At 37.8% G+C, this 18915-nt stretch overlaps 1 protein-coding gene and 1 long non-coding RNA gene across 4 annotated transcripts; both read left to right on the top strand.

Annotated features, from left to right (window-relative positions):
* The first annotated feature begins 411 nt into the window (after positions 1-411).
* LOC309479225 (adenylate cyclase type 8) lies at positions 412-15450 on the top strand. 2 transcript variants are annotated; one of them, XM_082143210.1, is made up of 19 exons: positions 412-1675; positions 1994-2939; positions 3267-3416; positions 3497-3627; positions 3720-3831; positions 4051-4178; positions 4641-4799; positions 4886-5117; positions 6295-6483; positions 6567-6667; positions 6775-6976; positions 7049-7141; positions 7263-7435; positions 8089-8170; positions 8792-8950; positions 9135-9281; positions 9517-9609; positions 10851-10965; positions 12221-15450. In XM_082143210.1, the coding sequence occupies exons 2-19, from the start codon at positions 2064-2066 to the stop codon at positions 12625-12627; spliced, it is 3549 nt and encodes a 1182-aa protein (XP_081999336.1). In that variant the 5' UTR covers positions 412-1675; positions 1994-2063; the 3' UTR covers positions 12628-15450. The 2 variants fall into 2 exon arrangements, with proteins under 2 accessions (XP_081999336.1, XP_081999335.1); XM_082143209.1 differs by having other exon boundaries at positions 412-2939.
* Positions 15451-17070: 1620 nt separating this feature from the next.
* LOC309479565 lies at positions 17071-18506 on the top strand. Of its 2 annotated transcripts, none has more exons than XR_014199308.1 (3): positions 17071-17392; positions 18003-18079; positions 18330-18506. It is a non-coding gene; the product is annotated as an uncharacterized lncRNA (long non-coding RNA). The 2 variants fall into 2 exon arrangements; XR_014199309.1 differs by having other exon boundaries at positions 17071-17868.
* The last annotated feature ends 409 nt before the right edge of the window (positions 18507-18915 follow it).

Here is an 18915-nt window from a genome sequence, read left to right as displayed (position 1 = left end):
TACACAATATTGAACCTTTTAACTGAAATCACTTTTGTTTCCACCTTTTGTTTCATTGTGTGACATTGATATGTCTGAGTATAAAATGTGTTAAAGCATGAATAAGAAGCATGTTTGTGATTATGCAGAATAGAAAGATGAGGCCAGTGTAAATGAATGCCAAGGCCACTGCTCAATGGGGAAAAGTGTCTCTGTTTTATGCACAGAAGCATTTACTTTCTTCATTCGGCTTATATAGCGTAATAAAGGAATAATTTTAAATCACTTTTGGTCCCTTTTGATTTTGAAAATTGCATTATTAAATCACAACATTACAAACTAATCCAGTTTCACAAAAGCTACAGAGTTGTGGACCATTAATACAGAAATTATTTTGCGTTTAAAAATAGAGACACAGGGCAAAGTCTAGAGATGCGTTTTTTAAAAAGTTGGACTTTTTTACCTTTTAACTAAAGCACCACGTTTTCAGAATGCGTAATGCATGAGACACTTCAAAAGACGCGAGCGCAACGGTCAGATAACTAGAAAAAAATAGAAAAGCAGAAGTGGAATTCAAAAACGCATTCTGTGTGAATGGCCCCTGTTGTATTATATTATACTTCGAAAATTAAGCCAGTGTGTAAATGCAACTCAACATTGTTTAGCCCAAGTCATCCACTAAAGAGACGGAAACAGATGGTTCAGTCACTTTCTGACCTGGCACATATTGTTGGCAACCAGATCAGTGAGAAGCACTTTATCCAGCTTACTTCCCACATTCCCTGAATCAGCGGCCCAGCCTGCTAACTAAAACCCTGCACTGTGTCTGCTCAAAAGCAGATCTCAACCAATCACAAATTATTGCCTTTTCTCCTTTTTAAGTCTAATAATGTATCTGGGCAAGATAGACTAGATATTGAAAAAAAACAAAACACTTTTAATCAACTATTTGAAACATGGAATAAACAAAACAGGGCTTTCCAAAAATAAATTTCCAGAGCAATTCGATTTTAACCTAGCTCTTGCCTCCACACATAAACTCACCTGCCATGGACATTATCCTGTTAGCTGTGACCGTGAGGCCTTAATGGATCACGTGCGCTATTGCTGAGTAGATAATCCCTTATATTTCAACCTATTACTGTGTGCGTGTGTGTCTATGTGCATCTGCATCCCAAACTCTTCTTTCACTGACTGTGCTGAGTTCAAGTCCACTTATTTTTGCCTCTAAACATATCCATCAAGAGTCGAGATTCTTCCATAGGATAAGCAGATTGTGCTCTGCTACCTCTGTGAAGGGTCAGGACAGCTTTTCAGACCATCTGGCAGAGCAATCACTTCATTACCTGAAGACAACGCTACTCAGCTCTCAAGACAGAGTCAATCATCCGGAGACAGGACATCTTTTAAACGAGTGAGGTTGTCTGCACCCAATGCTGAGGTGATGAATAATATGGTTGAATGGTAACATAATAGGACAAGTCATTTACATCGCTATGCTTTGCATAGTTATGGTGAATAGCTTGGCAGAAGGGAAAACTGTCAAAGAAGACTCATTCTGCACTCAGCTGCTGAGCATTACACCACTGAGGGACAAGAATGTGCCATATTAGATATTTGCTTGTGTCTGGATCAGTACCAGGGCTACTGTTCATGGCGGAGCAGATGCATGCATTGATACAAGACCATATCAATGGCAAGTATCCTTTCATTTACATTTATTGCATGTGTTTACGTAGTTTTAATCTATTTTGTTCTCTGCTAATTTTTATTATTGAACTCATTTTGGGGATATTGAACTTGTTCTAGGGGTATGGGGGGGGGGGGGGGGTATTTAACTTTGTTTTGGGAGTCTTTGAGTGTATTAAACTTGTTTTGGATGCATTCTGAGGGCATGTTATGGGTATTGGGCTTGTTTGACGTGCATTGTCATTTTGCATGCAGGGTTAAATCATTTTAAAGTTTGTTTTTGAGTTTCATCAAAAGATTAAATATTTTGTCTCTGTTGTTTCAGGTTTGTGCAGTTGATAGAGGTCTTTATCTGAGTTTTGGGATCTAAAGCCTGTTCAGATAAGGTTCAGAAAATGGCTTTGAGTTCTACAGAAGTCACTGCTTCACCTAAGGTATGCACATCTGCGCCTCCCCCGCCTCACCTAAAACGCAAGAAACTGATGTGGCAGAATGCGGTACGTCACATTATCGACCAACGAGGAATGCACCACGAGGGACGAGCAGCCAATTCTCACAAAATCATTGTTACTGATGCCTACATCGATGACATCAACAGGCAGATTCGTAACAAAGCTGCACGGGGCAATGCTGGCATGCACAAGCGGCGCTCCTCTGCGGCCCGCATCCATCCATTACGAGAGCGCAACTCCACCTCCACTCGGCAGTCCACAGACTCACTCAGTGACGCAGACTTCTTTGTAAGCTGGGGCTCCACGGTGCGTGGAATCTTCCTTCCTGCTCTCCACCACAAGTTCAAATCTCATGATCTCGAGCGTCTGTACCAGCATCATTCATCTGGTCAGCGCCGAACTTCCCTTGTAGTCACTAATGTCATCGATATCCTTACCAAACTCCATATTCTCTTCATATACCTGGCAGTGGCCCCTGAGATGGTGGACCTTCAACAAGGATGGTTTGCTGGGCTCTTCATGGCACTTGGAGCAGTCATATGCGTCTTAGTTCTGACCTATAAAGGACTGATGTGTCCAGATTACCTGCGCTATGCTGGGCTGGCGAGTTGGCTGTCCCAGACTGTTCAGGCACTGGGTAGTTTGGTATATGGATTGGAGAAGGACCAGTCCTGGTATGTGCTCTTCACCCTGTTCGCCACCTACACGCTATTGCCCCTACCTCTTCTGTGGTCCATCTGCACAGGGTTCCTCACCGCTGCCTTGCACCTTTTAGTGGATGCCCTTAGGAACTACAATGACACAGCCATTGTAAGAAAGGTAAAAAGGACTCAAGATTAAAGCTCATCAAACTTAAAAGTTCACTTTTGATTTTCACCTTAGTGTCGAAAAGTAAAAAGACATAAATGCCTAATCGAAATTGAAGATGATCACGAGAACTATCCTTGAGATTTTGAGTCAAGTTTGTGTTTTTTTTGGAGTTGTGCTTGGTCTTCCTTTGGATAAATGTTCCATTATTATGGCACATGAGCACACCAGTATCAGAATCTCAAGACTGTCCACTTGTCGACTTGAGAGATCAACTAATGAATCTTGTCTTGTTCATTTCAGCTACTGTGCTAACTTTTACTCATGGTTTTCATCCAGTTACTAGCGAAAGGTCTGTTGTACATGGGTATGAATACTGCAGGACTGTTCATCCACTACTTATCGGATCGTGCACAAAGGCAGGCCTTCCTTGAGACGCGGCGTTGCATTGAAGGACGAGTCAAGATGGAGCAAGAGAACAAGAGACAGGTTTGTGATTCTTGACTTAATATGATATTCATAGATCATTAATATGAAACCTCAGGAAATGAGAAATCATTTTGCGTTAGGAACGCTTGGTGATGTCCATTCTTCCTCGGTTTATTGCTATGGAGATGATTGGTGATATGACTTCTATGGATGATGAATCACTTCCTCAACAGTTCCATAAGACCTACATTCATCAATACAAAGACGTCAGGTACACACTGCTTCCTGTGCAGTATTACCTTCCAGCACATTTAGACCGCGAGGATGGTTCATGAAATGAACATATATGTGCTCTTGTCTCAGTATCCTGTTTGCTGATATAAAAGGCTTCACCTCTCTCTCCATGACCATGTCGGCTCAGGAATTGGTGCGCACACTCAATGAGCTGTTCGGTCGCTTTGATCGCCTTGCTGAGGTGAGAAAGATTAACCTTTGAGTTTTACAGGCAGTTGGGGAAAAGGGTTTTGGTCAATGCGTGTCAGACTGTCATTTACTGTATGAGCTAAGGAATCATTTTGTTGTAACTATTGTAAATATCACAAGTGTCACAATTAGTTTTAGTGTCAGATGTGTTATTTTATGCCGAAATGTGAAATGTTAGAAGATTATTAAAAGATATCTTATGATATTTTAGGAGAATAACTGCATGAGGATAAAGATTCTTGGAGATTGTTACTACTGTGTGTCTGGGGTCCCAGAGCCCCAAACTGCACATGCTCGCTGCTGTGTGGAGCTGGGTCTGGCCATGATAAACACTATACGGTGTGTATTTTACGTGTTAGACACCCCCCACTCAAAGAGTTTGTGTCTAATTCTCAATATTTTTCCAATTCCAGAGATTGTAAGCAAGCCATTCAAATGTTGATTTCCCCAAAAGACTTGCTCTGTCGTGCCACTAAATCTTTTTGCAACAGTTTCTAATTTTGCTCTTGGAGGTCCACTGTCCTGCAAAGTTCAGATCCAACCCTAACTAAGCACACCTGAACCAGCTTGTCGAAGTCAGGATTACTGAAAGTTTCATGTTGGGGCAGATTTGGGCTCTGTTGGAACTCTGCAGGATGTTGACCCTCCAGGAGAAGGACTGAACACCCCTGATCTTTTGGAATATTCATATTCTATTATTTCCAAGTTGCTTTATAGCGATTTAAGTCTATTTCTGCTGATGACATCAAAAGAGATTATCAAAAATCAGAAAAATGTTATTCTTCCCTCTCATTTTGTCAGTTATGTAAGTAAGGAGCTGAAGACAGATGTGGACATGCGTATCGGAATACACTCCGGCTCAGTTCTGTGTGGGGTTTTGGGTCTGCAGAAATGGCAGTTTGATGTGTGGTCTTGGGACGTAGATGTTGCCAACATGCTAGAGGCTGGAGGAGTCCCAGGGTAAGTACACCGGATCATTAGCATGGTCATATGTTTAACTAAATGCAATTGATATTTGAATAATAAAACAAATTGTATAATATTAGGAGGATTCATATATCACAAGCCACCTTGGACTGTCTAGAGGGTGTATATGAGACAGAAGAAGGTCAAGGCCATGAGCGGAATGAGTTTTTACGCAAACACAAGATCGACACTTTTCTGATCCGCCAAACCCCACAGGAAGACAAGGGGCCTCCTAAAGTCCGGCGAACCAGCAAAGTTGAAACTACATGGCGTGCTGAGCTTCCTTTTGACAACGTCATTGGAATGAACTGCGTGAGTCTGTGCTGGCCTCAAAACCTTTCTTAATCTTACTTCTCTTTCTAGTTAGTGATAAGATGTAAAGTTATCAAACCTGTTAAATTGTGCCATACTATGTTATTCATTGAATTCTTTAGTACACTAAAGGAATGTTCCAGGACATATACAAGTTAAACTTTATCACCAGCATCAATGGCATGGCAGATTACATTAGAAAATTATTTATAAGAGACTAGTCTCTTATTTGTAAAACTAAACAAAAATCATGTTTACAGTAAGCATTTAATATGGAAGTCTGTGCTCAAGGCAAAAATGTGTTATTTCTAGGGGTGTAACGATACCCTCATGTCACGATTTGATACATATCACGATGCTGAACTCACGATACGATATTATTGCGATTCTCCAAGACATGTGGCAAAAGGTTAACAAAAAATGTAATGTTGATTAAAATGCTAAATTTGGTATTACATTGGGGGTGGAAATTAATAGGCTTGGACTTAGTGCTGGTAACCCAAAGGATAATGGTGACACCAGAATATAAAATATTCATGATTCTGAAGCTGAAAATACAGAGTTGTTTTAGACGAATATGCTTGCACTCTGTCACTGACTAGATATATTTAGAATTATGTAGGCCACTTTTTACTGGTAACATAAGACATTTGGCATTATCAGGACCCACAAATATTCCCCCATTGCATTATTATACATTATATTCAACATTATAGTAGTTTAATGTATTACTGACACTAAAACTCTGTAAACTTTAGTGTCAGTTAACTTAACAGACACTTAACTCACACAGAGTCTTTTAATTTTGAGTGAACTGTACAAAATACATATTGTCACTATCCACGATACATATTGTGACACGATGTATTGTTACACCCATAGTTTTTTCAGTTGTTAGCTGTTGTTAGCTTGGGGACTAATCAATCAATATGATAAATAAATAAAAAATCTCCAATTTTGGGCAAAACCAGACATCAGTTCAGTTTATTTGTCCCCATAGGGAAAGTAAGTTTGCAGCAAATTCACACAGACATTTTAAGAAACACAATTTGGTATACATACATACAATATATGTGTATGTGTATGCCAAGCACATTATACAGGTCATCCATCTCTCATAATAATTGTAATAGATTTTCTTTTCACTTGCTATGCTTTTTGTATTGTCATCTTTTAGATCTTAGCCACTTTCACGAATGGCTCCCTGATGCAGTTGCCCAATCAGATTATTCCCCATTGTGCCGGGTCTCGAGAAATCAACAAGAGAATCGAGCAGGCCATCGAGGTGCGCAGTAGTGAGCGAATGCGCAAGGAACACATCACACCCTTCACGTTGGTCTTCAAAGACACACACATTGAGGGAAAGGTATGGACTGCAGAGGAACAGCTTTTATACGTCATATAGCACTTTTGCTTACAAGTAGGCCCACACCAAATTTGCACTTTCAGTTTTCTCAGATGCGAGATGAGATGTTCAAGTCCAACTTGGCCTGCTCTTTCCTCGTGCTCCTCTTCATCATGGCTGTTCAGGCCCTCATCCCCTCACCACAGTGAGCTATTATTATCATTATTTCAAAAGCCTAATGTGGACTTTCATTGAATTTTAAAATGTGTTACATTTTCGATATATCGCTCTGAATGCATGTGTCCCCCACAGAATCTGTCCTATGGTAATCCAGTTTTTAGTATTCCTGTTTATCTACATGCTACTGCTTCTGGTAACACTGGCTGAGGAATTTAAGCGCTCCCCACCATACTTACAGCATCTCTGCTGCTGGATCCACGAGACCAAGAGCATCCGTAACCTGCTCACCCTCACCGCTATTACTATTAACTTCGGTGTGGCCTCCTGTGATATTGTGAGTGCCAGAATTGATAGTTTCTTGGGCCAAATTAAAATGCTTCTCTTAACCCAACTTTTTGCTGTACAGTTGTGGTGTAACACAGTTGGAGAGGATGAGGAAAGCATCAAGACCTCCAAACAAGGCTCACAGTTGACTGTGAACATCTGCACCCATCCTGAGGTACGGTAGATACATATTAAATACAAATGTGTCAGTAATGCTTAATCTGGTACTATTTCATGAATACCATTCCTGTGACTACACTATAAGGCATACTATAAAACTCTCTGTCTCTCTGCAGTTCTTTGTTTTTAGTGGTGTGTTGGCCATGGTGACGTGTGCTGTGTTCCTCAGACTCAGCTGTCTGTTGAAGCTGGCAGTACTGATGTTAGTCATTGCAGTTTACACATACCTCATTGAGGTAGCCTTCCATGTGCTCTTTATCCGCCAACACCAAAACGGCCAAATTCAGAGGTACAATATTTTGCTTTATCGAAGAGGCCATATCATACCAAGTTTCTGAATGTGGCAATGTGTTTGATTTTAAGACACTTAGGCACTTCAACAATGAATAAGCCATTTTTGCAATTTATTATTATTATTATTGTTTAGAGTACATTTACAGTTTTGAAAGTAGCAGTATATTTACAGGTCAAATTTAAAATATAAAAAATGTTTTGGTTTTTTTTTTTGGTTTTTTTTAATATGAAAAAGCAATATTAGTTGAGATTAACACAAAGAAAACTTAGTAATTTTCATAACTTGGTGATATTTATAAATTTAAAAGTACATTTTAAATATCCTTTCAAAGAATTTTTCTTTTTGATTAATGTGCATTTAAAGTGTAAAGGAATTTATTATTATTTATTTTTTTACCTTTTTAGAGCTTTTAAATTTGAATAACATTTGAAATTTTACAGACATTTTTGTTAAATGTAAAATTGCATATGTTTAAAATGCAGATTTTTCCTTTTCATCCTCTTGGTCATCATTGTTTGTCACTGACCCTTATATAGTACATCAAACTTTTTTAGAAAGTCAAGAACATTTTTCATACCCCAACAAATTACTTCCTGGACTGTTGAATTGTAGCCCCTCTTATGTGTGTAAATGTGTGTTTTTCCCAGATCTCAGTACCTCAGACGCAAAGGCATTTCTGTGTTGCTAATGGCCATGTTTGTTGTGGTCGTCCTTTACAACAGTAGACAGGTAGTATATTAACATCTTATTAAAAAAATGTATTATAGGAATGCATATACTAGTGATTTAAATAATAATATAATAATATAAAATTATTACATATTTATTTAACAATTAATAAATATATTTATTTTTAATTATATAAATAAATAATAACCAAATCCCCACTTAGCTTTAATTATCATCCCATTGTAAAATAACTGAAACAATCAAAGCTGACATGCAATTTATATTTTGTGTTTTAAAGGGTTAGTTCACCCAAAAATGAAAATTCTGTCAATAATTACTCACCCTCATGTTGTTCCAACCCCATAGAAACTTGCCGGCCCAAAAAGTTAGGGTTAAGGTTAAGCCACTGTAGTCACTTGGACTATTTAAAAAATTGTCTTTACTAACTTTATGGGCCGGCAAGATTCGATACCACTCCTCCATACTTATGGAGGAGTGATCCATCTCTCAGATTTAATCAAAAATATATTAATTTGTGTTCCGAAGATGAACGAAAGTCTTACGGGGTTGGAACAACATGAGGGTGAGTAATTACTGACAGAATTTTCATTTTTGGGTGAACTTACCCTTTAAGTTATCTCAGTATGTTTCAAGAAATTGTTACTGCTTTTGAACCTACAGTTAGAAACTACAGCCAGGCTTGACTTCCTGTGGCGTCTGCAGGCCAGACAGGAAGTGGAGGACATGAAGGAACTGAGGGAGCATAATGAGTGTCTGCTGTACAACATTCTTCCTGGCCATGTAGCTCGCCACTTTCTCGAGAGAGACCGGAACAATGAGGTAGTTGCGTAGATTATTAATGACAGACCCTAATAGTTTAAACTTATAACAAATAATAATGTAAGTAATAACATTGTCAAGCTGTTTTCAAAATGAGGGTCTATTTCAATTGTTCCAGAAGCTATGCCCTCTTCATTAATCAAGTATAACAGTAACACAACTGTATTAACTCTTTGGCTTCAAGGACCTGTTCTCTGAATCGTACGAGCGAGTTGGGGTGATGTTTGCTTCCATTCCAGACTTTACAGATTATTACGAGAAGAAAGAGTTGATTCATCAAGATGTGGAGTGTCTGCGTCTTCTTAATGAGATCATCGCTGACTTTGATGAGGTACATGGATTTGTGCTTAGTAATCCTCTTTGTAACAAATGTCGTCAAAAGCCCAGGCCTGGACATGCTCAGTGATTTAACGGCTAATAGCAGCTCAGATGTTAATAATGGAATGTATTGGCTATGTGCAAACACTCACTTCTTTTATCATTAGACATTGTTATAGTGAAATATTTCAGAGACAGGGTTACTTAGTTTTTTTCTTTTTTTTTTTTTTCTTCGGTTGTCCCCTTAGCTACTGGAAGAGCCTTACTTCCAGGACATAGAGAAAATCAAAACCATTGGCAGCTGCTACATGGCTGCTTCTGGACTGTCTCCTGAAAAACAGGTGAGTGACACCTTGGCATGATGTGATTTCAAAATGTATGCCAGTACTACAGGCTACTGGACAACCATATTTGTTGTTAATACTATCCGCACCAGTTTAATTAGGTCAATATTGGAATCAGATAAAAATATACAAGAAATTGTTATACAATTACAAGATGTATAATAACAAGATGTTATACAAGAATTTACTCATTAGTTTTCATAGCCATTGTAGAATGTGCAACGTATTTATTTTATTTAGTACTGTCCTGAATAAGATATTTCACATAACAAATGTTTACACATTGTCCACAAGTCAGAAATAATAATTGAATTTATAAAAAATGACCCCATTACAAAGTTTCCACAGCCCTTGTTTTGTGATGATTGTTCATAAGTCCATTGTTTGTCCTGAGCAGTTAAACTGAGCTTTGTTCTTCAGAAAAATACTACACATCCTTTAGATTTCCATCATATCCTGAATATTTGACATTTTTCCAAAAGTGCCGCCTTGACTTCAGTGAATGTTTTTGTAAAAGTTATGTGCAGTCCTGCGGTTGTCCTCAGTGTGTAAAATGGATTTCGAAATCGTACTTTTGCTTTTGGAAAGGGTTGAAATATGGAGAAGATCCAAGATATGAAGCAAGATCCAGATGTTTTGTGATGTTGTTCATGAGTCATTGTTTTCGGAGCACTCGCCTTCAAAACATTCCACAAGGATATTGCGTAATTTCCGAAGGTAATTTCCGAGTGCTCTATAAACAAGAGACTCATGAACAACATCACAAAACATTTGGATCTTGGATCACCCAGAAAATAACACACAGTAGTAAGATTCAAGGGTATACAAACTTTAGAACATCATTTTTATACATTCAGTTATTATTTTATCTTGTGGACTATATGTAAACATCTGTTATGTGCAATAGCTTATTCAGGACAGTACTAAATAAAAAATATCATGCATTTTTTATGATCCCTCTTATTTTGTTAAAATTATTACCATTTTGCATATTCTGCTAAGGGTATGTAAACTTATGAGCAGAACTGTAAATTATAAAAAATAATAACATTTTAATTCTGACCATCATGTTGGTCAGGAAGGATATAACAATTATTTTTTTTAATAAATTAATAAAAACATAATAAATGTTAAAAATTCAATAATATGAATTCATTATAATTAATAGTAATTAAATAGTTTAGTAACTGAAAAGTTGCATTTTTGTAAATTAAGGCTCAATTGTGTGTATTTCATAGGAATGTGAAGACGAGTGGGCTCACCTCAGTACGCTGGTTCTGTTCGCTTTGGCCATGCAAGAAACTCTGAAAGAAATAAACAAACGTACCTCAAACAACTTCCAGTTGCGTGTCGGTAAGATTGTGCTTTTCTAAAATAACTTCTTTACTAGTAATACACAAAAAACAAGTGCTTATATAAGATTCTTCTTATTTTAAAGATACGAATATTTTGTATTCCCAAACAACTTTTCTTACGAATTTTCTTGTCTTTTTTATTAAATGTAAAGAACCAGCTTAAGAAGTATTCATATTTCCGAAAAGAATGCTCTTAAAAATCATCATAAATAACTTCTTAAAGTTAGGATTATCTCCATCCTGTCATTTAGGCTGCCTACAACACAACACTAGCTACATATAATACAAATTACTACCAGGAATGTGGACGAGTAGGCTACTCTGAAGTGACACCATTCGATCACGAAAATCACTATTCTACCTAGAACTAGCGAGGCAGAACGCACAGACGAAATAAGACGGAGCGCAAATTAATCCATGAACTCCAAGCCAGTCGCGATGAAAATAGTCTGTGAACTTATTATTATAACTACATTAATCTATAGGCAATTCTACAGGTTTTGAGGTGTTTTTCATTCAACAAATCTTCAGCAATACCTGCCTTTCAATCAAGTAACAAGAAAACCTGTCAATATTTGTAACTTTTTAAGATTGTGTTTAAGAATTGCACTTAGGTTTTAAGAACATTCTTAGGAACTTCTTGGCATTTATCTTAAGAATTTTCATCATCCTTCCCTCGGGTCATTTTGACCCGAAAATCATTTTGTTTCTTGAACAACATTTTTATATCTGAATATGAACTATGAATACACACAAAAGAAATTGACTTCAGGACCCAGCGGAGCTATAATGACATTTAGTGGCAAGAGTCACAAATTTCATGTTAAATAAAACATTTTCACAAGAGTTCGGCAAAGTCACTAATATTGACCCAATGTGAGATATTTTGAGCGGATCTAACCTGGTTTATGCATGTTTTGAAGAGTTATTTTGAATTTAAGTTGAAAGGATGTGAAGAATATTCTCAAATGATTATTTATTTATAAAATTTTGTAATTTAAAGGTAAATGTAAAAAAAAAAAGATAATACAAAATCTCCCCCCAAAAAAGCATTAAAAATATATAAAAATTAAATAATATAAGCTTTCTGGACAAAAAAAAAAAGTATAATTTTAGGGATGGATTTGTTACAGAATGCGAGGAGAGGATGAGAGTTAACTTTTGCCTTGTAATCGTTACAAAATGTTGTATCTACATTAGCTCTTCTTCTGAAAGACCCTTAATGTGCATAAAACTGCTCCTCTATCACACAGGTATTTCTCATGGGCCTGTAGTCGCCGGGGTGATTGGCGCCACTAAGCCCCAGTATGATATCTGGGGCATGACTGTGAATCTTGCTAGCCGAATGGACAGCACAGGGCTCAGTGGGCGCATTCAGGTCCCGGAGGGCACGAGCCGTATCCTGGCCGACCACGGCTTTGTGCTACAGCTTAGAGGAGATATCTACGTCAAAGGGGTTAGCGAGCGACGGGGAGGGGTCCGCACATACTTTGTTAGCAGCAGGGAAAAGAACTCAAGCTACGGCGAGAGAATCACCAGCAGAGGGATCTCTCTCGGGAGGAACACCCTCGCTGCTGTGGTCTTTTCACTGGTACAGGCCCGCAAGAAAGAGGAGTTACGAGAGGCCAGTGGAGGCTTTCATCTCTTGGAGATAACATGAGTTTTGATTGAAAACTGGACAGGAACCACATTCAATACCTCTTTTAGAGACTCATGTCTCTTTCATGAATCATTGCCTTTAAGTGATTTTCCATTTTCTCTGTATTTCTTTGTAAATAGTAATAACTTTATTTCTCTTGTGGGATTTCTTCTGATTTCCAATGTCATGTTCCTTTTGTCCTGAAATGGCCCGGTTTCACAGACAGGGCTTAGATTAAGCCAGGATTAGGCCTTAGTTCAGTTAGTGCATTTAAGTAGCTTTTATAAATGTGCTTTAGAAAAAAAACATTACTGGTGTGCATCTTGAGACAAAACAATATATGACATATTTTAAGATAAGTCAGTGCAAGTTGCTAGACAGCTCAAACATGCATTTTAGTCTGGGACTAGGTTTAAGCCTTGTCTGTGAAATTCCTAACTTTAACCCCAGGTTTCAAAGGGTCAAAATAGGCAGAGCTGCAAATTAAACATCCCTCATCTTGGAACAAGACCAAAATAGTGTACAGAAGCTATAAGGAACTCTGGATTCAACTTATCAACTTATTAGACTGATTATAACACTTAATTTAATTGGAGGTCATATTCATATGTGCTCTGATGCTCAACTGCCCTGACACAGAAATGTGCAAATGGAGAGTAAAGTACGGTGGCTCAGTAGTGCACAACACAACGAAATTTAAAAAGCTAACATAAGTTCACAACACAACGTAAATGAGCCACAACACAACGGAAATGAGCCACAACACAACGGAAATAAGCCACAACACAACGGAAATGAGCCACAACACAACGGAAATGAGCCACAACACAACGGAAATGAGCCACAACACAACGGAAATGAGCCACAACACAACGGAAATAAGCCACAACAAAACGGAAATGCTCCCGACCACTAGAAGTATTTCGGTGCGCGGTAAAGTTAGTTTTCCTTGCCATTGTTCTATAAGAGTCGGCAGTCTTAATATATCAATACCACAATTACTTTTAACAGTATGTAACCATTGTATGTCGACATAAAATATACTTCAAAATCACCTAGAATGAATTATAGCGGCGTATTTATACTCGAATGCTTTGACGCGCAACCACAGCGCATGATCCCCAAAGGAAAGTCAGGCAATTCCACTAAGTGGTTAAAACGTATAATTTATTATAATATAATTTGAAAAATAAAAACCATTTGGTGAATTGCAGAATTACAGGAAGGTATTGGCACAATTTTACCTGTAATAAGTCTGATCACTAGAAACCTACCACAAGCTTTGGTACCAAAAAAAACCCTTTAGGTGAATTACAGTTCTTAATGTTTTTATAAAAAAATAAAAATAAAATGTGTACTGTGCATGAAGGGAGCTTTTAGCACAATTTCACCTGTTGTAAGTCAGTCTGGTTAATAGGAACTACAACCTTTGAAACATGATAAAATGAAATAAAAACTTTTATTATATTACATAAATTTCCTAAAAAAATAATTGCTTACTGTAAATACATGAAGGGAGGTATTGGAAAAAAGTCAGCTGTAGTAAGTCAGTCTACTATCAATACAATAAAGCTTTGGATTTTGAACATGTCTGTTTTTGAATGTTAAAAGTCATTTTAATTAATACAAATTATACGTTTTAACAACTTCTTCATGCACTGTGGTAGCGCGTCAAAGCATTCTAGAGTATAAATGCAGCTATAATGCACGTAGGTGATTTTGAATTAGTAAATGTCGATATACAATGGTTAGCTACATACTGTTAAAACTAATCGAGGTGTTGATTTATTTTTTAGACTGCTGACTATAGAACAGTAGCATGGAAAACTAACTTTATCACGCTCCGAGAGCCCTCTAGTGGTCGGGAGCATTTCCGTTGTGTTGCAGCTTTATTTCGTTGTGTTGTGGCTTATTTACGTTGTGTTGTACATTTTCCGTTGTGTTGTGCACTACTGGGCCACCGTAGTACAGAGTATGAGGTCACCCTCGCTTAGCTAATTGCCTGATACATTTGTATTACCAGAGGCCGTCGGAGAGCCTGGCCACTCCCTATTAAGTCCTATTGTACCGAATTTTGGTTGTAGTTCCACCAGAGTTCCACTGGGAGCGACCGCCCATGAGTGCAAAGTGAATGGGAGTCTATGGAGCTAGACGGCTAAATTTGTCTCTTTCACCCGATTGCCGTTGAGAAATCTCAGATTTGATTGTAGGTTTTGCAAGTTCAACATGGGTTATTGGTCGAAAGTTGAATGAACGAGTACTTGTCTCCTTTCGATTTCTTACAGGTTGAGTTGTTGTTGCCCATAACACACTAGCATTCTGCTAATGAACGCTGCTAATGAACGCAGCACCAAAGTGACTGAAGGATTGTCGTAAAGCAGTATCTCTGGTCGTACGATGTGTATGACGTCATTGACATTTTAAAAGACTTTTTAAAGTAAATAAGTGACTCTAAAAAAATCTAACACCCAGCAATGTGTAATTTCTTTGCATCTCCTTTCGAATACAACATTCAAATTACTAGACAAAAAATTATATCCTGAGAAAAGTGGATTTTGAGGGGGATAGCTCGATAGACCTCCATTCATTCTGCACTCGTCCTGTGAGCGCCCTCATATGGAACCAGAGTGGAACTGCAACCAGTTTAGAAGCCGGAAGTTTACTGAGAGTGGAAGTTCTCCCCTTATTAGACATTCTCTGGTATTACTCATTAACACTCTGGAAAAGCTATAAATCCAAGGATTATTGTTCCAACATATCTAATTTTCTATGAAAAGCAGGTAATGCATAATATGTCAACAGTTTGTAAAATGTTTACATGGTGATAAAATGAGAATGCCAAAATTCTTTGTCTCTCTCTCTCTTTCTCTCTCTCCTTTTTTTTTTTCTTTTTTTCTCAGTACACTTTGGTATTTCTGGGACACACTAGGCCACCAAATGATGTTGCAGTGTTTATAAATATTCAACATTGTTTTCAATTTTGGAATATATATAGGGAGACTTAATATATTGGTGACGGGTACATAATATCTTCCAAAATTATTTTCAACATTTGTCTAATTAGGCCATTATTGAAAGCAGATAAAAACAGACAAACAATTGAAAAATTATAAACATAATACTAAATCATATTAGTTTTTGGCCAACATGAAAATAACTCTTTGTTATCGGCATAGTGAATATGTTTATGTCTATATATTAATGTTTATGAAAGGTGTATGTTATAGGAATGTGAAAATAAGGCATACGATGTATGCTTGTTCTGTTTGCTTTGGCCATAAGGAAGAAATAAACAAAAATATCTCAAACAATTGTGTGGTGGTAAGATTGAACTTTTCTTGTTACTTTAAGGTTGATGCCTTCTAGAAAACAGTAAAATCATTGTAAAAAATAATTGCAATGTATCTTTGAATCATGATGTTTTCTTGGGGCGACTAGCCTACATTTAAAAAGACACCTTTTCATAAAAAGTTTCAAATAAATACTATTTAAAAAACAAGCTGCCTACGTTTGTTACACTATAAGGACAGTAACTGCTTGTTTAATACAGAGAATCATCCATCATCACCTCATTTATTGATTCGCATAAATGTAATATAATGCAAATACAAATTTAAATCGTGTTAAAGTTAGTTGAAGCTTGATTAGCTAATTTACACAGACAATTTTGGGTTACACTTATACAAATATCCTACTACTGAGTAGGCTAACATTAATTATCAACATACATAGCCTATATATATACAGTGGGTACGGAAAGTATTCAGACCCCCTTAAATTTTTCACTCTTTGTTATATTGCAGCCATTTGCTAAAATCATTTAAGTTCTTTTTTTCCCCTCATTATTGTACACACAGCACCCCATATTGACAGAAAAACACAGAATTGTTGACATTTTTGCACATTTATTAAAAAAGAAAAACAATATCACATGGTCCTAAGTATTCAGACCCTTTGCTGTGACACTCATATATTTAACTCAGGTGCTGTCCATTTCTTCTGATCATCCTTGAGATGGTTCTACACCTTCATTTGAGTCCAGCAGTGTTTGATTATACTGATTGGACTTGATTAGGAAAGCCACACACCTGTCTATATAAGACATTACAGCTCACAGTGCATGTCAGAGCAAATGAGAATCATGAGGTCAAAGGAACTGCCTGAAGAGCTCAGAGACAGAATTGTGGCAAGGCACAGATCTGGCCAAGGTTACAAAAAAAAATTCTGCTGCACTTAAGGTTCCTAAGAGCACAGTGGCCTCCATAATCCTTAAATGGAAGACATTTGGGACGACCAGAACCCTTCCTAGAGCTGGCCGTCCGGCCAAACTGAGCTATCGGGGGAGAAGAGCCTTGGTGAGAGAGGTAAAGAAGAACCCAAAGATCACTGTGGCTGAGCTCCAGAGATGCAGTCGGGAGATGGGAGAAAGTTGTAGTAAGTCAACCATCACTGCAGCCATCCACCACACTCTAAAAACTCCTGGGTTATTTCTTCAACCCATTTTCTGGGTTATTTGTGTTGGGTTAAAATTATGGGTTATTTTTTCAGAGAGTAACCATTTTCTGGGTTATAGGGCTAATATTTTTACCCAATTTATGGGTTGTTTGGGTTTCTGGGTTATTTTTCAAAGAGTAACCCATGTTCTGGGTTATAGGGTTGGCTTTCTCCCTCTCTCTCTCGCAGTTGTTCTGGAATTTTCTCACAACAGTCGTTTGAAATAACCGTCGCTTCGCGCTCGATCCGTTTTGGCCTGTGCTTCATCGGTGCAACTTCATCTATATTCAAGGTAAGAGAGTATTTTCAGTGTTGATGTAATGTTAACTTTTCTGTGTCCATGTCCCTGTTGCTAGTTTAGCACCATTTGCTAAAAAAAAAAATATACGTTGCTACGTTGAGACTAGCGTTAGCCGTGGTAATTCTGTGGTTGGCATGTAGCCGCGGCTATCACGACAACATCTAGGTCTAGGACAACTCGAGGTAACGTTATCGCACACCGGACGCGATTTTGAACACGGTCCTGAGCCGTTGCTGGGTGCCGCGGACAGACCGCCGGTGTGTGTGTGTGTGTCCCCGTTACACTCATAGAGAATAATGTGTTCGAATTTTAAAGACGCGGCGCTGCGCTTCGCGTCCGGTGTGCGAGCCCCTTGAGAGAGTGCACGTCCGGTGAGCGATACCTCGAGTTGTCCTAGACGCGACGCGGCGCTTCTCCGGTGTGCGAGCCCCATAGCCGTGGCTACAGAGCGACGAGGCAACACAATAGTTGAGTTATGTTTATCAGCTGTGCCGTGCTTATCATATTATACAGTGCTCTACTGGCTGAAGTAGTGAGAGTTAAAGAAGCGGGTCAAGTCTTCAAATTGTTGCTAACCTCTATATTGCTATGTTTTCTCCAGGTCATTTTGAATGGACAGTTTTGTCGCTGACAAGCTAACTGAGTGGCAGCTGTCTGAGCTGACAGAGAATTTTAGAGGTGAGCATTTTACTCTTATTGCCCTTATATCATCTCTCTATACCTACATTTTTTTTTTTTTTAATAAGACTTAAATGTGTCAGTGCAAGATTTTGTGAAAGTCACAACTTCTTCAAAAAAAAAAAAAGCCACTGCATTCCCTTAAAAGTGATTATTTGTTTGCTTGATAATGAAAGAGTGTCTGGTGAGTGGTTCACAATTGTCTCGACTTATTAACAATACTAATGTTGTCTTGTTTTCTGTCTTTCAGATAGATGAGGAGGCATTTCTTCTCTTTGATGAGGACACTATCAAAAATCTTGTCCCCAAAGTTGGCCCCAGGCTTAAATTCCTGAGGCTCTTCTGAGAATTGTTGTTTATTTTTCTATTTTTTATTTCTAATATTGTTATTACAGTGTGACCTAAAATAAATATGAAAATAAACATGTCCAAGTGTGTGTTTTTTCTTATAGATTTTTATTTAATGCAATAAAAATGTAAAAGTGCTTGAAGTGTGTAATATAATGTAAAACAAAGTTTTATTTTCTGAAATGAGGCATACTGGGATAGTGACCCAAGTTAGGCTATTTTTGACCCAACTCCTGGGTTAAAAAATGATCAACTAATTTTTGGGTTATTTCTACCCAGATGTTGGGTTTTTTAAACCCAACATTTGGGTCAGGTATTTAACCCATAATTTGGGTCAAAAAGCATAACCCAATTTTCTGAGTTGAAATAACCCATAAATTAGTTGGTCCCTTTTTAACCCAGGAGTTGGGTCAAAAATAACCCATTATGGGTTATTTTTGACCCAGGAGTTTTTAGAGTGCAGTCGGGGCTTTATGGCAGAGTGGCCC

The sequence above is a fragment of the Leuciscus leuciscus genome, assembly GCF_965113295.1.
Source record: "Leuciscus leuciscus genome assembly, chromosome: 17".
NCBI classification, from domain to species: domain Eukaryota; kingdom Metazoa; phylum Chordata; class Actinopteri; order Cypriniformes; family Leuciscidae; genus Leuciscus; species Leuciscus leuciscus.
The sequence above is the reverse complement of the archived record's forward strand: the minus strand, read 5'-3'. Positions and strand labels throughout refer to the sequence as shown.

Coding starts and splice junctions, on each gene's coding strand:
- LOC309479225 (XM_082143210.1), top strand. CDS start 2,064: ATGGCTTTGAGTTCTACAGAAGTCACTGCTTCACCTAAGGTATGCACA. Junction 6,484..6,566: donor ACACACACATTGAGGGAAAG/GTATGGACTGCA, acceptor TTGCACTTTCAG/TTTTCTCAGATGCGAGATGA. Junction 6,977..7,048: donor GTGTGGCCTCCTGTGATATT/GTGAGTGCCAGA, acceptor TTTGCTGTACAG/TTGTGGTGTAACACAGTTGG.